At 36.5% G+C, this 20,722-nt stretch overlaps 1 protein-coding gene and 1 long non-coding RNA gene across 3 annotated transcripts in view; one reads left to right on the forward strand and one right to left on the reverse strand.

The window, feature by feature from the left end:
• LOC144194524 (uncharacterized) overlaps positions 1 to 18,616 on the forward strand; it is a 75,071-nt gene extending 56,455 nt beyond the window's left edge. The window contains exon 4 of the long non-coding RNA XR_013325908.1: positions 18,512 to 18,616. This is a non-coding gene — a long non-coding RNA (uncharacterized LOC144194524). The remainder of the gene's footprint in view (positions 1 to 18,511) is intronic.
• The window catches only part of ntrk3b (neurotrophic tyrosine kinase, receptor, type 3b), a 215,247-nt gene that overhangs the window by 33,618 nt on the left and 160,907 nt on the right, over positions 1 to 20,722 (reverse strand). For both annotated transcript variants that reach the window (XM_077713645.1, XM_077713644.1), the window contains 2 exons: positions 14,634 to 14,822; positions 2,418 to 2,548 (listed from right to left, as the gene is read on the reverse strand). In XM_077713645.1, coding sequence (XP_077569771.1) covers positions 2,418 to 2,548; positions 14,634 to 14,822 — 320 coding nt within the window. The remainder of the gene's footprint in view (positions 1 to 2,417; positions 2,549 to 14,633; positions 14,823 to 20,722) is intronic.

Genomic DNA, 20,722 nt, shown 5'->3' on the forward strand with positions numbered 1-20,722 from the left:
GTGCAGCGGTAATAATAAAAATGATTGAGTCTGGAGGTCTGCCTCTCAAAGTCCATCACACGTGAAATAAAGACCAGAAAAACATCTAAAAAAAAAAACATGGCTTTTCGTAGCCTCGACTCTTGCGAGTCAAAAAGAGTGTTTAATATACCCGGGTATATTAAATGGCAACTCAGCTTTTTTGATGCCAGCCATGACAAATAAAATCGATTTGATTTTTATTGTTAAGCAACGCAGCAATGACACCTATCAACCCTCTAAATTTTCCCATATTTTAGTGTTTTTGTTTTTTAAATATTTCAAAGTGTACGCCATATAACAACTTTTTTAAAGGGAAAAATGTCTAAAAAAACATTTTGCCTATTAACATACCCGGGTATGTTAAATGAATTTTGCTTTTTTGGGCCTCCCGTTTGTGCGCCATTTAATATACCCCTGCAGTTTAATAAAACCGAGTATATTAAACGGCAATTCAGCTTTTTTTTTGGCAAGATTTGTATGGTGTTCATGGGGGAATAATTATAGATACCGTATTTTCACGACTATAAGGCGCACTTAAAAGTCTTACATTTTCTCCAAAATAGACAGTGCGCCTTAAAATCCAGTGCGCCTTATATATGGACAAAACTGAAAACCAAAAAGGAAAAACCACCACTGTCGGATACTAAAAAAACACAAACGCCTGAACTGAAACAATACTGTTAAATATGCAGATGCCATCTTAGTTGACAAAATCTTCTTTATCATATAGCTCCTCCCCCACTGCAAGATTTTATATCAAAAAATCCAAAACATCAACAATGGCTGGCTCTAGAGGTGACTGTAAAGTAGTGTGTTTCATACCTGGAAGTCAATAGCAATAACCGTATTTTTACGACTATACGGCGCACTTAAAAGTCTCAAATTTTCTCCAAAATAGACAGTCCGCCTCATAATACAGTGCGCCTTATATATGAAAAAACTGTCATTCATTGAGGGTGCGCCCTATAATGTGGTGCGCCATATAGTCGTGAAAATACGATAGTTAAAAAAATTGGAGCCACACAGAAAGTCCACAAGGACTGAGGTTACTGCACAGTCCCTCAGTAGACCTTGGGATAGAAAAACGCCTTGCAAAGACAGTAGGGAAATGTACGTAGAGAGTAGGTAAAACGGCAATAAAATTCTATTACCAAATCAAAGTACGCTCTTAAGGAAATGCGTCTGGACTGGGCACGCCTCCAAAACAATAACGGCGAGTGCTCAAGAGCTACGATAAATCGAGGCAAAAGCGCTACGGTGAATTTTTCCCTCATTGTTGACCTTAAAAAAAAACGAGTCCAAAAATAACCTTGCGTGCTCACACCACGCGACGGTACGGCTCTTCATCTCGCCTCGTCAAGGTCAAGGTGTTTTTGTCTTCTTTAATCGGGTTTGCTGAGTCGGCACGCTTTAATGTGGTGTCACCCTGATTCACATTCGGCTGCAGGGGGAAGCTGCCAAGGACAATTTAGCGACAAGTAGCGTGAAGTCGCTGAGAGACTGTTGCCACCCAGGACAAACGCCTCTTTAAACTTCTCAAATGAGCGATCACTCGCGTCCGTGTCTCTCGTCTTTCGTCCAGGGAGGAAGTCCAGGCGGGAGAAGGAGGGGGAAATGACTCGGAAAACAACCGGTCGCGTGGCAAAAAAAATGGCAAAACTTGCTGACTACTATGATGCGGGTGTTGTAGGCTTTGCTGTCAACATTTTCTCTTAAGGAAACATAGATGGTGGTGTTAGCATCTCTGCCTCTCTGTTCTAAGACGTGACTGGACGTTTGGTCGCCGGACGTTTGGTCGGCGGACGTTTGGTCGGCGGACGTTTGGTCGCCGGACGTTTGGTCGGCGGACGTTTGGTCGCCGGACGTTTGGTCGCCGGACGTTTGGTCGCCGGATGTTTGGTCGCCGGTCTTTTGGTCGCCGGACGTTTGATCGCCGGTCTTTTGGTCGCCGGTCTTTTGGTCGCCGGACGTTTGGTCGCCGGTCTTTTGGTCGCCGGTCTTTTGGTCGCCGGTCTTTTGGTCGCCGGTCTTTTGGTCGCCGGTCTTTTGGTCGCCGATCTTTTTGTCACCCGTCTTTTGGTCGCCAGTCAAATGTACTTAGATATTAAGCAGTACTTAGATATTAAACTCTCTCTCATGAATATAATTTTCAGCTGGTTTCAACAGTAAACTCTGTTACCATTTGACCGGCGACCAAACGTCCGAGCACCGTTCTAAGATTGAGGTTTTAGTGTCTCTCAGTCTAAATTGACTAGACTTCAATTGTACAGTTTATTATCACTTAAGTAGAATGGCAACCATGAATAAGGGGACCGATTGGCCAAGGTTGACAGCTATGCAATGAGCTAACGCTAAGCATTTCATGCAAACACACACAAAAAGATGATAACCCGTACCTTAACGGCCACCAGCATCTTGTCCTTAGTGGGACACAGGTTGTAACATTCAGCCAAAAATACTTTTCCAAATGCTCCTTCGCCAAGTTCCCGTTTAAGGATGATGTCTCTCCGCTTAATATGTTGAACCACTATCATATCAAGAGATTAAAAAGGGAAAAAAAACAGATTAGAATATTTTAACATGGTAACATGACACTCAATATGTAGCACACATTATCACAAAAATATGTTATAAGCATAAAGACCAGAAATAATGAGAAGCATCAGAAAAAGTCAACAGAATCCAATCAGGAGAAGCTTTATGCTAATTACGTGCTAGCTTCCATGATTGGACCGTAAAAGCTAAATGCTAACATAAAAAAAAAACGTACATGAGTATATTCTGTCTTTTTAATTCTAGTCATTTCTGCTAATTTCATGCTAAGTGATGAGGAACTAATCACTTCGTTTTTTGGAGCCTAAACGCAAACTGATAAAGATGACTGTTGAACAACGGAAATTATTTTTGCCATTTAGCTCTTCTTCAGTGAAGTTTGGCAAGGAATTATATTAAAGACATAAAATATACCGTATTTTCACGACTATAAGGCGCACCGCATTATAAGGCGCACCCTCAATGAATGACATTTTGTCCATATATAAGGCGCACTGTATTATAAGACGCACTGTATTATAAGGCGCACTGTATTATAAGACGCACTGTATTATAAGGCGCACTGTATTATAAGACGCACTGTATTATAAGGCGCACTGTATTATAAGACGCACTGTATTATATGGCGCACCCTCAATGAATGACATTTTTCCATATATAAGGCGCACTGTATTATAAGGCACACTGTATTATAAGGCGCACTGTATTATAAGACGCACTGTATTATAAGGCGCACCCTCAATGAATGACATTTTTTCCCATATATAAGGCGCACTGTATTATAAGGCGCACCCTCAATGAATGACATTTTTTTCCATATATAAGGCGCACTGTATTATAAGAGGCACTGTATTATAAGGCGCACTGTATTATAAGGCGCACTGTCCATTTTGGAGAAATTGCGTACAATATGACATAGATTTAAGTCTTAGTATATAATATACAATTACAATATAATATATTGAAGTCTTAATATATAATATACTGTTACAATATAATATAATATATTTAATTCTTAGTATATAATAGACTAAGATGTATAAACAAATCGTATACTGTTTAAAAAATCTGTAAATATAATTGCCTATTATTGCCTAAACATTTTTTTTTTTCATATTTACAGATTTTTCAAACAATATACAATTTTTTAAAATGCTGTAATTGTATATTATATACTAAGACTTCAATACTTTTTATATTATGGCCTATTATTGCTTAAACATTCATTTTTTTTATATTTACAGATTTTTAAAGCTGTATACGAGTTTTAAAAACTGTAAATATAAAAAAAAATATGTATAAACAATAATAGGCAATAATATACTTTGTATATTATAAACAAATCACGTACTGTTAAAGAAAATCTGTAAATATAAAAAAAACAATGTTTAAGCAATAATATACTATGAATATTACTCCCCATTATTGCTTAAACATTCATTTTTTTATATTTACAATTTTTTTAACAGTATATGATTAATTTATATGCTGTAATTCCATTCAATTGACTTGGCCGCGTACATAAAAATACTAATGCAGTACTCTTAAGTCCCTAAAAGAATATATTGACTTTAAATTTCAATAGTCTTTTGTATTTACTTAAAAAATACAATCTATACATTCCTCTGTATTATATGTACTATGTGCTACTTTACCCTAAAAGTTTATTTTTGTTCAAATTTCAAGTACACTCACATGTCCAAAAAAGTTTGTCATAATATTCACTAAAAAAACAAAAATATAAAATGACAATTTTAGGATGAATTATATTTACTATGTGCTACTTTACCCTAAAAGTAGTTTTTTTGTTCAAAATTCAAGTACAATAACATGTTCAAAAAAGTTTGTCATAATATTCACTAAAAAAAGCAAAAATATAAAATGACAATTTTAGGATGAATTATATTTACTATGTGCTACTTTACCCTAAAAGTTTATTTTTGTTAAAAATTCAAGTACACTAACATGTTCAAAAAAGTTTGTCATAATATTCACTAAAAAAGCAAAAATATAAAATGACAATTTTAGGATTCTAAAAAAAATAGGAATAAAAAATAGCTGGTTAACCTTGCATGTTTGTCATGTAACAACATTTCGACTGGTCGCCAGCTGTTAAATGTCACAACTTTCCATCCTACTGACAACTTTTATTATAAACGACGAACGTAATATCCCAAAGGAATTCTTTTAATCACATTCATCACATGGTGGATTTCTGAGTCAACTTCCAAAATCCCCCCCCCCCCCCTCCCCCATCTGTGCACTGTTTGAGACCGCTGACTCACACTTTGGCTTAATCTCATGTGTCAATCATTGAAAAGATACTAGTGAGAATCTAGTCAAAGACGAATATGCCTTAGGTGAAATCTTGTCACTTGTCACTTAAATTGATGCACAGTTGTTGGCGTTACAGTTTTTACAACCCGTTAAAAAGACTTGGCCAAAAGCCTTTGAGCTAGCCAAACACTACCTTATATTTTCTTATCTTTCCTTATCTTATTTTTCTAGTTTTGCTTTACTGTCCATCTAACATTTCCCCAAATTAGTTAGCGTTTTTTTAATTCTTGTAAATGAGGATAATTTTCTAGGATGGTATTTTTATCTTATATTACTTTTTGTTCATGGCGAAAGTACTTCCAACTGTGTCATCAATAAGTATTATAATCCTAGACATGCTAGCTGTGAATTTGTATATCTATCCCATTATTGTGAAAAGGTGTGGAATTTCAAACACAAAAAACAAAAGAATGTCATTAAATCGTACAATAATTGAAGGACGTAGCGTATTTTCACGACTATAAGGCGCACCGCATTATAAGGCGCACCCTCAATGAATGACATTTTTTCCATATATAAGGCGCACTGTATTATAAGGCACACTATTATAAGGCGCACTGTCTATTTTGGAGAAAATGTAAGACTTTTAGGTGCGCCTTAAAGTCGTGAAAATACGGTAATTGCTATTGACTTCCAGGTATGAAGCACTCACTACTTTACAGTCACCTCTAGAGCCGGGCATTGTTAATGTTTTGGATTTTTTTGTATCAAATCTTGCAGTGGGGGAGGAGCTACATGGTGGAAGATTTTGTAAACTAAGATGGCATCTGCATATTTAACAGTATTGTTTCAGTTCAGGCGTTTGTGTTTTTTTAATATCCGACAGTGGTGGTTTTTGGTTTTCCGTTTTTTCCATATATAAGGCGCACTGGATTATAAGGCGCCCTGCCCTGTCTATTTTGTAGAAAAATCTAAGACTTAGATGCGCATTATAGTCGTGAAAATACGGTACATCTATACTCTTCATTTTAATCTGATCCTAAAACAGAGAATTGCCACTCATGATTGACTTTCCCGGGCCACACAAAATGATGCGGCGGGCCAAATTTGGCCCGCGAACCGCCACTTTGACACCTGTGTTCCTAGAACGTCAACAACTACAGCTGTTACAAAGTGCTTCAGATCGACTATATTTAAAAGAAAATATCTAAAATAAGCTTCTATGGACTTTGGAAAACATCCCAACAAAACATAGGCTCCGCCCTTTTGTACCTGAATCTGAAGAGTTCTGTGTCAAAACCCACATTTTTTTCCAAGCCACATTTGCCGATGCACTTGGCTCTGGAAACCGAGGTGTCGGCGAGCTCGGGGATGCGAATTATTCATGATTATCGAGCGCGGTAACTAGCGAGTCGCTCATGTTTGAGCAACTAAATGGGCTCTCAGTCAGAGAGCGGAACGCTAGTGTCACTTTGCTTCCTTGCGGCACAGCCATTTTGGCCACTGACTCTGGCAACCCTTCAAAGCCATTTGCAATGGCATCCCGAGCAGAAATGTCGTACTGACAAATTGGAAAAAAAACGGAATACTGAGAAATGTAACACGCTTTTCTTATCAAATATGAATTATCCAGTCATTCCCTTAACATGTTGACCATAATTCTTTGTTCCAATTAATAGTTTGATTTAGCCAATCGTTTAGCGGCTGGCGGATTTTTAAATATTGAATGGTGACTGTCACGTTGTCTTGGCGGCACGTAGTTCCAGAACAGAAATGACAAATGAAGCTCTGCATAGCTATGTGGGTGGAATGCTAAGAAATTAGATGATTGTCCAATGCTGGCTAAGATGAGAGTAATTGTCTGAGGCAGTGTGTAGGTGGATAGCTGCGTTGCATTGCTGCAAAAGGCCCGGGTTTAAATCCAATGATAATCCGAAGTTTTAAAGTGCTCTCATTGACTTCATAGCTTGCTTGGTTCATTTAGGAAATTGTCTTTGATATGAACAAAAAAAAACACATGTTGGGTTGTGATCGGACGTTTGGTCGCCGGTCTTTTGGTCACTGGTCAAATGTACTTGGATATTAAACAGTACTTAGATATTAAACAGGACTCAGATAATTAACAGTACTTAGATATTAGACAGTACTTAGATGTTAAATAGTACTTAGATATTAAACCGTACTTGGATATTAAACAGTACTTGGATGTTAAACAGTACTTGGATGTTAAACAGTACTTGGATGTTAAACAGTACTTAGATATTAAACAGTACTTAGATATTAAACAGTACTTGGATTTTAAACAGTACTTGGATATTAAACAGTACTTGGATATTAAACAGTACTTGGATATTAAACACTACTTGGATATTAAACAGTACTTGGATATTAAACAGTACTTGGATATTAAACAGTACTTGGATATTAAACAGTACTTGGATATTAAACAGTACTTAGATATGAAACAGTACTTAGATATTAAACAGTACTTAGATATTAAACAGTACTTAGATATTAAACTCTCTATTTTAGATATTAAACAGTACTTGGATATTAAACAGTACTTAGATATTAAACTCTCTCTTTTAGATATTAAACAGTACTTAGATATTAAACAGTACTTAGATATTAAACTACTTAGATATTAAACTACTTAGATATTAAACTACTTAGATATTAAACTTTCTCTCCTAGATATTAAACTCTCTCTCCTAGATATTAAACTCTCTCTCTTAGATATTAAACTCTCTCTCTTAGATATAGACTCTCTCTCATGAATATAATTTTGAGAGCTGGCTTTAACAGTGAACTCTCTGTGACCATTTGACCCGCGACCAAAAGACGGGCGACCAGACGTCCGAGCACCATGTTGGGTTTGTCAAAGACTTCAAGTTCCAGGTAGAAAAACAAATGCCATCAAACGATCTTCACTGTTGACAAAAATCCTTCAGTTTTGTACACCGAACAAACAAAATTGTCTCTATTTTTGTCTTTGATATCAACAAAAACACACATGTTGTGTCAAAGACTTCAAGTTCAAAGTACAAAAACAAATGCCATCAAACAATCTTCAATGTTGACAAAAATCCTTCAGTTTTCTGCACCCCCCCCAAAAAAACTGTCTCAAATTTAAATCAGAGCATTAGCTTATCCAACCAAAACAGTGTCTTTGACGTTAATAAACACATTTGTTTCATTTCAAATTGCTTCAAAACAGATGATTGTCTAAAAACTGCAATATTTTCAAGGATTAAAAACATCAGGTTGAAGGAACAGATTTAACAGAATTATTTTTACCAAGACAATTTGTCAAAGATTTTCGTTGTCTTAAATCTTTTTCTCCACATCTCAAAAACATGACTATTTGAACACTTATCTCCTTCTGCCCTGTGATTGGCTGGCCACCAATTCAAGCTACCCCTGCCTGGTTCCCGTAGTTTTCCTGGGATTGTCTCCAGGAAGCATCTCGAAACTGATGTACTTTTTTAACCTTCACTTTCCTCTGCTGCCAGAGTGACACACTAAAACGCGGGACCCAGATTAAATCTCTCTCTCCCGCTATTGACGCCGCCACCGCACATGAATTCATTTGTCCCAGCTTGACCCCGAAAGACCCCGATACGGGAGGAACGTTCTCCTCACCAGAGATTTACTCAGTTAAGTCAGGCCACCAGAGCCTTTGTTGTCCACCTGAGATGGTCCATGTCTTTTGTTATGTAGCCACCCATTCTATTTCCCCAGAGTGTCTTGTTCATGGTCACATGGTGCTTTTTTTCCCCCCGTTACGCCTGTCAATCAAACACAAAGCCATGTGTAGATACAAAAGCTGAAAAAGACGACGACATCTAACATCTTTGTGTCAGAATAGACTCAGAAATGTATGAAGGGTTTGCGCTTATGTAAATACTTTTTAAGAAACTAGCTATAGACCAGAAATGGGCAAACTACGGCCCGTGGGCCGCATAAGGCCCGTTGGGCTCTTTAATCCGGCCCGTCAACATTGTCCATTTTTATTTATTTATTCATTTTTTTAACCCAAGATGGCGCCGTCACACAGAGTTGTGTCCACTTTTATTTGTTTTTCGTGTTTTACAGCCCTTCTATCTTTTTTTAAATTACATTTTAATATTTCTTAAGACATTCCTTTTGACTTTACTTTGTACTTAATACTTTTTACTTTAATAATGAGTGGTAATTATGTTAATATTTAAGTCATTTTGTTCTGTTTATGTTTCATATGAACTGTTAACGGATGCACTTTTTTATATGTATCACATCTCGTGTTGACCCGGCCCATCAGTCAAATTTTTAAAGCCAATATGGCCGCCAGGTTGAAAAGTTTGCCCACCCCTGCTATAGACCAAGGGTGGGTAAACTTTTGGGCCTGGGGGCCACATTGACTTTAAAAATGTGATAGATGGGCGGGGTCAGCAGAAGATACGATACATATAAAAAAGTGCATCCGTTAACAGTACATATGAAACATAAACAGAAAAAAAGGACTAAAGTATTAACATACTCATCACTCATCATTAAAGTAAAAAGTATGAAGTACAAAGTCAAGTAAAAAGGAATGTATTAAGAAATATTAAAATATCATTTAAAAAAAGATATATTTGTCAAAGAAAAGAAGTGATTAAAGGTAACATAGTAAGTATAATCGACCGGAGGCGGTTGATCAGGTTTTTTACTTTATTTTAGTGACTATTTTCATCGTATGCTTTTTTTCTTTGGTGGGAAAATCGCATATAATTACGTAGACAAATATTTTTGTCACAATTTTTTGCAAATCTGCAATACTAAAAATATATTTTTGTACTCCTGTGATTGAGTAAGATTCCAAATTCCTAAAAAGAAGCATAAACCACTAAAAATTAACCAATTGAAAGAACCATTCCTGAATTTTGCGACGCAGACGGGGCGCAGACACTTACAGAATCCTGCCAATCAACCACATCCGGTCGAATAATTATATTCCTTTCAATAAAATACTCATAAAATCTATCAAAAACGACCCTTTACATTATTACCTCAATGTAAATGCTAACACAGTGTTTATTTAATAATAATGTGATGTCTTTACATCTGAAATATATATTTCCTCCTTCCCGACAACCCAATTTATTTCAGTAGTCTCCTTTAGGACTGATTTTGGTGACGAATATGAGTTTAGGAAGAAGAAATGCAAAGTGAGCCTGTCTTGACGCTATCACTAATAACCCCATGAGAACAGTAAGAATGCTAATCTAAACTAACTCACGTTTCTTTTCGTTGTGTGAAGCTATTGTTCATATTGAGCTGGTGGGACATAACAAATCTGTAATTAAAAAAGCAATCCGAGCGATTAAACAAAGCCACTTGCTGTGAGACAGCGGATCCCGGTGAGATAGCAATCTGTCATTAGGCTAAAGAATTGTCCTTTGCCTTTCCGGCTTTATCTCGCTAATGCGGCCCACGGAATTGGCCTTTTTTTGCAGAACGCTCAGCGGATTAAAAATTAAACTCGGAAAAAGCTCCCAACGAAACATCCCAATCAGCTTCATCTTCACTGTTTACGCCGTTTCTCTTACGTGACCAATCCAATTGGCGTATTTTCTAACAACTCGGTCCAACACAAGTGGCATTTTGTGACTCCAATAGTTCATCTGAAGTTCGATTGCAACTATACTTGTGTTGTTGCCTATAATTTAATTTTTATTCAGACTGACAGATAGAAAGAAAATGTATGCCAATCACATGCTAGTCTGGTAACTTTGGATAATTAGCCATAGGGGGAAGAAGTGGATTAGCAATTTTGCACGCACTTGATCACACAACTCTCAAACTCATACTTGTCAATGTTTTTCTCTCGTATTTTATACGTTTTTTTTATCATTATAAATTGTGTAGGCCGTATAACAAGTTTTGTACAGGATTTTTTTAAGTACCGTATTTTCACGACTATAAGGCGCACACTCAATGAATGACATTTTCCCATATATAAGGCGCACTGTATTATAAGGCGCACTGAATTATAAGGCGCACTATATTATAAGGCGCACTGTATGATAAGGCACACTATATTATAAGGCGCACTGTATTATAAGGCGCACTGTATTATAAGGCGTACTGTATTATATGGCGCACTGTCTATTTTGGAGAAAATGTAAGACTTTTAAGTGCGCCTTATAGTCGTGAAAATACGGTAATTGCTATTGACTTCCAGGTATTCACTACACAGTCACCTCTAGAGCCAGCCATTGTTGATGTTTTGGATTTTTTTGTATAAAATCTTGCAGTGGGGGAGGAGCTATATGATGGAAGATTTTGTAAACTAAGATGGCATCCAAATATTTAACAGTATTCTTTCAGTTCAGGCGTTTGTGTTTTTTTTAATATCCGACACTGGTGGTTCTTGGTTTTCTGTTTTTTTTCCCCATATATAAGGCGCACTGGATTATAAGGCGCCCTGTCTATTTTGGAGAAAATTTAAGACTTTTAAGTGCGCTGTATAGTCGTGAAAATACGGTAATCATAATACAACTTTGTGCTGGTCGTGTATTACTGTGTTTAATAGGCAGTCATAAGGATAACTATTATACTGTACTAAAATATTGCTAATCACAAGTCAGAATAAAGCTCAGGTACTATGCCCGTAACTTCTAAAACATATTTTTCTCCTATTAATCCATCAATGTTGTTTATTCCTTTTCCCGACTCCACAATTTTAAAAAAATGAGCGTGCATAACCACTCTTCTCTCCACAATATATTTCCCATTGGGTCTGCAAATACATGGCATTCTAAAGCTCAACTCATCGCAAGGTCGTAATGGTCATCGCTTTTCCATTCATCGTCCAGCAAAGCAAAACAAAATGGCTCCCAAATGTTTGCGGCTGTACTGAATACGAATGCTTTGCCTAACCCTCAGGACGCACACGCCGGGAAAGGAAAATGTATGTGCTTATCGCCATGTTTTTGTGTGTAGGTGCTTGCCAGGCACTGTCAACCCGTGAATGAGAGTGCGGATGTGGGTGGACTGCTTAGTGCTTCGCCTTCCCCCGTCCGTCCGTCTCTGTGGGTCAGCGACTGCGGCAGTTCGCTTTTCTCCGGGTGCCGATTGTTTCTCTGGGGGTCTCGTGGGTCCCCCCTTCTATTGTCTGGAAAAGAGCTTTCAGGCTAAGATACAGTGTAGCGGCGTTATCAATAACTGGGAACCGATCCATAATGTATTCGTTCATTATGTTGAAAGCTTCGTATTCGAGGAAATATGCTATTGCCGGTTTTCCTTTTCATACGCAATGTTAATCGTTGATGTGATGGTTAGGAACAGTCGGCCATTTTGAAGTGAAAAGGATGTGGTGGGATGAAAAAAATGTTGCTATTGCCTGTGTTTTTTTAACCGTGTTTTCATGACTATAAGGCGCACTTAAAAGTCTTACATTTTCTCCAAAATAGACAGGGCGCCTTATAATCCAGTGCGCCTTATATATGGAAAAAAACAGAAAACCAAAAACAAAAAACCACCACTGTCGGATATTAAAAAAAACACAAACGCCTGAACGACTGAAACAATACTGTTAAATATGCAGATGCCATCTTAGTTTACAACATCTTCCATCATATAGCTCCTCCCCCACTGCAAGATTTTATACTAAACATCAACATTGGCTGGCTCTAGAGGTGACTGTGAAGTAGTGAGTGCTTCATACCTGGAAGTCAATAGCAATTGCCGTATTTTCACCACTATAAGGCACACTTAAAAGTCTTAAATTGTCCCCAAAATAGACAGTACGCCCTATAATACAGTGCGCCTTATAATCCAGTGCGCCTTATATATGGAAAAAAACAGAAAACCAAAAACAAAAAACCACCACTGTCGGATATTAAAAAAAACACAAACGCCTGAACGACTGAAACAATACTGTTAAATATGCAGATGCCATCTTAGTTAACAAAATCTTCATCATTTAGCTCCTCCCCCACTGCAAGATTTTATACAAAAAAATCCAAAACATCAACAATGGCTGGCTCTAGATGTGACTGTAAAGTAGTGAGTGCTTCATACCTGGAAGTCAATAGCAATTACCATATGTTCACGACTATAAGGCGCACTTAAAAGTCTGAAATTTTCGCCAAAATAGACAGTGCGCCTTATAATACAGTGCGCCTTATATATGGAAAAAATGTCATTCATTGAGGGTGCGCCTTATAATGTGGTACGCCTATAGTCGTGAAAATACGGTAACTCTCGTCATGTGACCAGCTATTTGGTGCAGGTAGAAGTTTCACTGATGTGTCATTTATTCATTAGCTAGCAATCAGACGGCCTCGTGCCTAGCATGTGATGTCATAAATCAGCCCGCGATCGGCCATTAACAATTCATACCATTCATAATACATAAGCCCTCATTTATTTATCACCTCTAAATGGGATTTCCTTCCTTCCGCCCGCCTCCCGTCCCGACTGGAAAACCAACGCGTGTCGCCGTCTGACCGTCGGCCATTTTGGTAGCCAGCCAAGAAAATTGTAGACAAACATGCCCACGCTTTGTTTGTCAAGTTTCTCACGAGGAACTCGACACGGCGGCGGCTAATTAGACCTTAAAGTGATCTCGCGTCTGACATCTTTTCGTCTGGGTTGATTCTATATGAAGAATGTCGCCAGATGCTAACGCCACGTGGCTCTACAGAATGGATGACAGCACAAGATGGCGAAGGCCTCAAGGGTCTCAGCGTGTCTCGTTGTAAAGATAAACAGTAAATTAACGTACAGGTGCACCTTAGAGCATTACTGGAGTCTCCGTTTTACGTATTTTGGGCAATGGAAGTTGGTAGAAGCTGTCATTTTCTGATGGTAAGTCCACAGGGTTATCATAGATGCGAAAAAAAACACAAAATACGAAAAGTATGCACAGAAATAGTGGAAAAAGTACTAGAGCCACACCAGAAAAATATGAAAAAATTAATTGACTTTTGATTTATCGGCTCAGGTAAGTAAGGTTGTTTTATTACTGTATTTTCTCGCATATAAGCCGTATTTCTCGCATGTGAGCTGTATTTCTTGCATATAGGCCGTATTTCTCGCATTTAAGCCGTATTTCTTGCATATAAGCTGTATTTCTCGCTTATAAGCCGTATTTTTTGCATATAAGCCATGTTTCTCGCTGTATTTCTCGCAAATAAGCCGTATTTCTCATATATAAGCTGTATTTCTCGCATATAAGCCATATTTCTCGCAGATATGCCGTATTTCTCGCATTGAAACCGTTTTTCTCATATATAAGCCATATTTCTCGCATATAAGCCGTATTTCTCACATGTAAACCGTATTTCTCGCATATTAGCCATAAATCTCGCATGTAAGCCGTATTTCTCGCATGTAAGCCATATTTCTCGCATATAAACTGTATTTCTCGCAAATAAGCCGTATTTCTCACATATAAGCCGTATTTCTCGCTAAAAAGGACGTCAGAATCGAGGGTACGGCTTATATGTGCACAAATTAGACTTCACATACACGAAACTGCTAGTTGAAGAAACACCATAACGGAACACCAACTTATATTGACGTCTACAAATGAAATTCAAGAAAAAAATATAACATTTCATGCATAAAACGTTTTAAAAAAATCACTTGTGCCTGCCACAACACCCTTTTAGCAATGTGCAATCTAGCAATTGATTTGTACAGTATCTTAGAAATGGTGATGATTTTTCTTAAGATTTTCTCTTCAATCTTTTGAAGGTCATTTTGGAAAATACTTAAACTTATTAACACATGTATCATATGGGTTTACTCACAAGTGGCAGGTTTGTTGCAGTTGTGTCCGTGCCGGAAATACTGTGGGTTCTCTACCACCGGAATGCGTGTCATCCCTATGACGACGGCATCTGGTCCCGCATCCAACGTACATGGTGTTATAATCCCGTGGTTGACGTGGTGAAGAGGGCTGGCCGAGTCTTCTTCGCCACTAATCACAGCTACTGGACCTGAGGAATCAGAAATGCAAATTTTCAAGACATTGGAATCAACTCCTAGATTTTTCGGACTATAACTTTTAGCTGAAGACGTAAAAAAGTAAATATAAATTGCACTGGAGTATAAGTTGCATTTTAGGAAAGGCAATTTTTGATTTGCTCAGAAACCAAAAACAAACATACATTCATTAAAAGTAATAGTAAAATAGAGAGCAACAGGCTTATAATTGATGTAATAATTACAATTTTTTGTTTAAATAAGATACCTTAAAGACAAAACAACATAAAAAACATGGAAGTTGGATTTGAATATTAGTTGCCGGGCAAAATATGAAAAGAAGTGCGACTTATAGTCCAGAAAATGAGTGTAAATGCCAAAGAGAATCTTTTTTATTGGTAAAAAGGCACTGTATTTTCCCGACTATAAGGCGCACTTAAAAGTCTTCAATTTTCTCCAAAATAGACAGTGCGCCTTATAATCCAGTGCGCCTTATATATGGAAAAAATAGAAAACCAAAAACGAAAAACCACCACTGTCGGATATTAAAAAAAACACAAACGCCTGAACTGAAACAATACTGTTAAATATGCAGATGCCATACACGTTTAAGTGTTTTTGGAAAACTATCATAAAAAAAAACTAAACTCACAAACTAAGTACAAAGAATGAAAGAAAGTGTAACTTATAGTCCGCAAAATACAATATACATAAAAAAATAGTCCTAAACTAAGAACAAACTATCAAAAAAGTGTGACTTATAGTCCGCAAAATACAATATACATAAGTCACATTTTTGGTAGCGCAGTTTTTGATATCACCAAAGCCCAACAACCAAAATATAAGCAACAATTCTAACAATCCCAAAACGGTGAACAACAGGCTTAACATACGTTTTTTTTGGAAAACTATCATCTAAAAAAAATAGTCCTAAACTAAGAACAAACTATCAAAAAAGTGTGACTTATAGTCCGCAAAATACAATATGCATAAAAAATAGTCCCAAACTAAGAACAAACTATCAAAAAAGTGTAACTTATAGTCTGCAAAATACAATATACATAAAAAATAGTCCCAAACTAAGAACAAACTATCAAAAAAGTGTAACTTATAGTCCGCAAAATACAATATACATAAAAAATAGTCCCAAACTAAGAACAAACTATCAAAAAAGTGTAACTTATAGTCCGCAAAATACAATATACATAAGTCACATTTTTGGTACCACAGTTTTTGATATCATTAAAGCCTAAGAACCAAAAAATATAACCAACAATACTAATAACAATCCTAAAACAGAGTACAACAGTCTTAACATAAAAGTCTTTTAAAAAACTACTATCTCCAAAAAAACTGACTATGCTACCTACTTTCCATTTCTCTTTCACTTGACCTTTATTTGTATTAAAAAGAAATGTCCCCGACCTCATTTTATGAGCTCAGTGGCATCTCTAAGAAAAAAAATGAACAAAAAAAATGATATTTTTGAGCTTTCTATCTCCTCTGGGATACCCCCAAAAACCTCCACTGAGCAGGCGCTTATTAGAAAGCGTACAAAAAGATAAAACTGCAAAAGTACACAACAACAAACAACCCTAGTTTTAAACATCATATGCACACAATTACGAAGGAAGTCCACATTGTAGCAAAGGCAACAAAAAAAACGAACAAAAAACCCTAAAAGCGTACCTGCAATGAATGTATCTCTTTAATAGAGCACATGAAATGGAATGAAAGAGCATCTGATCAGCCTCCCGAGGCGAATCGATGATGGCGGCGCGCCAAAACTACACATCCACGTACGCACACACAAATAAACACGCACAATGCCAAGAAAAAAATATGAAATTGAACCTCTTGGATTTGAGAACAATGGAAAAATCTTTTTTTTTCTCTCTTAGGCAAGTGAAGAAAAAGCCTCATAAGTCTATATAGTAATTCCAATATCCTGACAGTCCTTCTTTGCCAATGCACAGATGATAAGAAATAATCCAGGTATACAATTCCAATTATGAGGTTTTTTTGTGCTAAAATGGATTTATGTCGTTTATATTCGAACCCTGAAGTCAGATTGAGAAAGTTGAATTTATTATTTATTTTTTAATGTGAATATGAATCATCTGAATAGGTGATTTAGGGGTCAGTTGAAAGGAGACTTGATATATGAGAGTCGCAGTATGCATGACAATTTGAGATGCGAGGAAAATTCAGAGGATTTTTTTGCGTCGAGATACACGACAAATTTGAGATCGGACAAAAATTTTGCCCTGAGATACGAGCATACGAGAAATTCAAGGAAAGACGAAAATTCCGAGCCAATTTTTGCCCTGAGATACGGGACAAATTTGAGATACGAGCATACAAGAAATTTGAAGTTCGAGCATATGAGAAATTAGAGATACGATCATACAAGAAATTTGAGATACGAGCATACGAGAAATTTAAGATACGAGCATCTGAAAAATTTGAGATAGGAGCATATGAGAAATTTGAGATAGGAGCATATGAGAAATTTGAGATACGAGGCAAATTCCGTTTAAATTTTTGCCGAGACACGAAATAAATTTGGGATATGAGGAAAATGTGTAGGAATTTTTTGCCCTGAGATACAAGCATACGAGAAATTTGAAATACGAGCCTACGACAAATTTGAGATACAGTGAAAAATCACAGGAAATTTTTCCCCTGACTTACGAGCATACGAGAAATTTGAAATACGAGGAAAATTCTGAGCATTTTTTTTGCCCTGAGGTACATGACAAATTTGAGATACGAGCCTATGAGAAATTTGAGATACGAGGCAAATTCCGCAAAAATATTTTCCCTCAGATACGAGACAAATTTGAGATACGATGCAAATTCCGCAAAAATGTTTGCCCTATGATACGAGACAAATTTGAAATACGAGCCTATGTGAAATTTGAGATACGATGCAAATTCCGCAAAAGTGTCTGCCCTATTATACGAGACAAATTTGAAATACGAGCCGATGAGAAATTTGAGATACAAGGAAAATTCCCAGCCAATTTTTGCCCTGATATACAAGCATGGCCCGGTGTGTAGTGAGCTCGAACCCCAGAACACATCAAGCTCGTATTTCAAAGTATTCCTATATTTCATCCCTTGTTTTTTTTAGCCTAGCACCTCTTGAACTTTCTGCACCACTACCTTAGTTCCGCATCAGCCTTCCTAGCAAATGGGCGATAATGTCAACTCTGCCAGATTGCTGCGTAATGTTTAAAGATGAGCTGCTAGCCTGCCTTGCTAATACATTTTCCTTTGCGCCGTCCTTTCATTTGTCTTCGGGAATGATGCCACTCCGACAAAGATCCCTCAAGACTTGTCGGCAGATGGCGGACTCTGGGCGCCATTCGTCAATGTTCCCTCCTCGCCCACCACGCCCCGGCGGCCATTGCGGCTAGCGACATTTTAGTGTTTTATGTTTATGTAAGACGCCTTCTTTTAGGTTGCATTAGCTAATTTGCCCCGATCGATTGATCAGAGTTGACATGGACATCATTTATTTTATTTTTTTAAGATGCCGGTGTAAATCATTACTGACAAACCCCGCCCGATTTCAAAATAGTCTTTCATCATGGCGCTGACGGTGCATCGCTGAGATCGATTGCCAAGCTCACAGTTGAGGCAATTTTGTGCTGCCACTGGGACAATTCTCTAAGAAAACCTTTGTTTTTTTTGGCAGGGTAGAACAATGGATGCTCATTAAATGGACCATAAGAAGGAGAATTGCTTATGTGCACCACCTTCAGGTTTGGAGGATAACAACAGCACTAATCTTAAGAAAGGAACTATTTTCAATGTGAGTACAGTATTTAAAGTACCGTATTTTCACGACTATAAGGCGCACCCTCAATGAATGACATTTTCCCATATATAAGGCGCACTGTATTATAAGGCGCACTGTATTATAAGGCGCACTGTATTATAAGGCGCACTGTATTATAAGGCGCACTGTATTATAAGGCGCACTGTCTATTTTGGAGAAAATTTAAGACTTTGAAGTGCGCCTTATAGTCGTGAAAATACGGTAATTGCATTTTTACTCAATGTTTTTTTACACAATGTCATGTTTGGGCAAAGAATTCGGAATTGACCTATAGTCTCAATAGAAATGACATATCTACCAAAGAATTCACAATAAGGAGGAATATTTACTGTATTTTTCACTGTGAGTACAGTATTTAAAGTACCGTATTTTCACGACTATAAGGCGCACCGCATTATAAGGCGCACCCTCAATGAATGACATTTTTCCATATATAAGGCGCACTGTATTATAAGGCGCACTGTATTATAAGGCGCACTGTCTATTTTGGAGAAAATTTAAGACTTTGAAGTGCGCCTTATAGTCGTGAAAATACGGTAATTGCATTTTTACTCAATGTTTTTTTACACAATGTCATGTTTGGGCAAAGAATTCGGAATTGACCTATAGTCTCAATAGAAATGACATATCTACCAAAGAATACACAATAAGGAGGAATATTTACTGTATTTTTCACTGTGAGTACAGTATTTAAAGTACCGTATTTTCACGACTATAAGGCGCACCGCATTATAAGGCGCACCCTCAATGAATGACATTTTTCCATATATAAGGCGCACTGTATTATAAGGCGCACTATTATAAGGCGCACTGTATTATAAGGCGCACTGTCTATTTTGGAGAAAATTTAAGACTTTTAAGTGCGCCTTATAGTCGTGAAAATACGGTATTTACATTTTTACACAATGTTTTTTTACACAATGTCATGTATGGGCATAGAAATCGGATTTGACCTATAGTGTCAATAGAAATGACATATCTACCAAAGAATACACAATAAAGAGGAATATTGACTGTATTTTTCACTGTGAGTACAGTATTTAAAGTATTAACATTTTTACACGATAAAGAGGAATATTTACTGTATTTTTCACTGTGAGTACAGTATTTTAAGTATTTATATTTTTGCACAAGAGGAATATTTACTGTATTTTTCACTTAGAGTACAGTATTTAAAGTATATACATTTTTACACAATAAAGAGGAATATTTATTGTATTTTTCACCGAGTACAGCATTTAAAGTATTTACATTTTTACAAAATAAAGAGGAATATTTGTTGTATTTTCCAATCCAGAAGTCGCATAAGATGAATAACGCACAATAAAGAGCAAAAAATAAAAATATAATAAAAAAAATATATAAGTGGGAGGCTATTTTTTAATCTTATCAAATACCAAATACATTAAATTAACAATTTTTAATAGTAAAAACCTTTGTTTTTTGCCAGTGAGAAGAATGGATGCTCAATAAATGGATCACAAGAAGGAGAATTGCTCATGTGCACCACCTACAGGTTTGGAGGATATCAAGCGGAGGGGAACTATTTTTACTGTGAGTACTATATTTAAAGCATTTACATTTTTATGTATATATAAATTCATTTAGATTTTAATACAAAGTCTTTTGACATGCTGATAGCTGTTTATTATTTATTTAATATATTTATTTTATTTTTATTTAATTATTTATTTAATATATATGTATCTATATGATAATATTTAATAAGTATACACTTTCTGATAATCTTGCATTTCTTTATAGGTGCAAAAACATGTAATTTGGTAGAATTAATGAGGGTGATCCTACTTTGTGGTTTTCACTTATCGCGGCCATGTTTGGTCTACATTAACCGCAATATTTGAGGGATTACTGTAAAACTGTTTCAGCAGGGATACTACAGCTAAAAAATACTTTTTAAACCTTTAAATCTTATTACATATTTATAATAGAAACTAATAATTTTTAAATAAAATTAATAAATTCTATGAAGGTTCAATTTCGGAGCAAAAAAGTCATTTTAACTGCAGTAATAAAAACAGAAAATGTAAAATTAAAAAAAAGACA

The sequence above is a fragment of the Stigmatopora nigra genome, chromosome 3 (genome assembly GCF_051989575.1).
Source record: "Stigmatopora nigra isolate UIUO_SnigA chromosome 3, RoL_Snig_1.1, whole genome shotgun sequence".
NCBI classification, from domain to species: Eukaryota; Metazoa; Chordata; class Actinopteri; order Syngnathiformes; family Syngnathidae; genus Stigmatopora; species Stigmatopora nigra.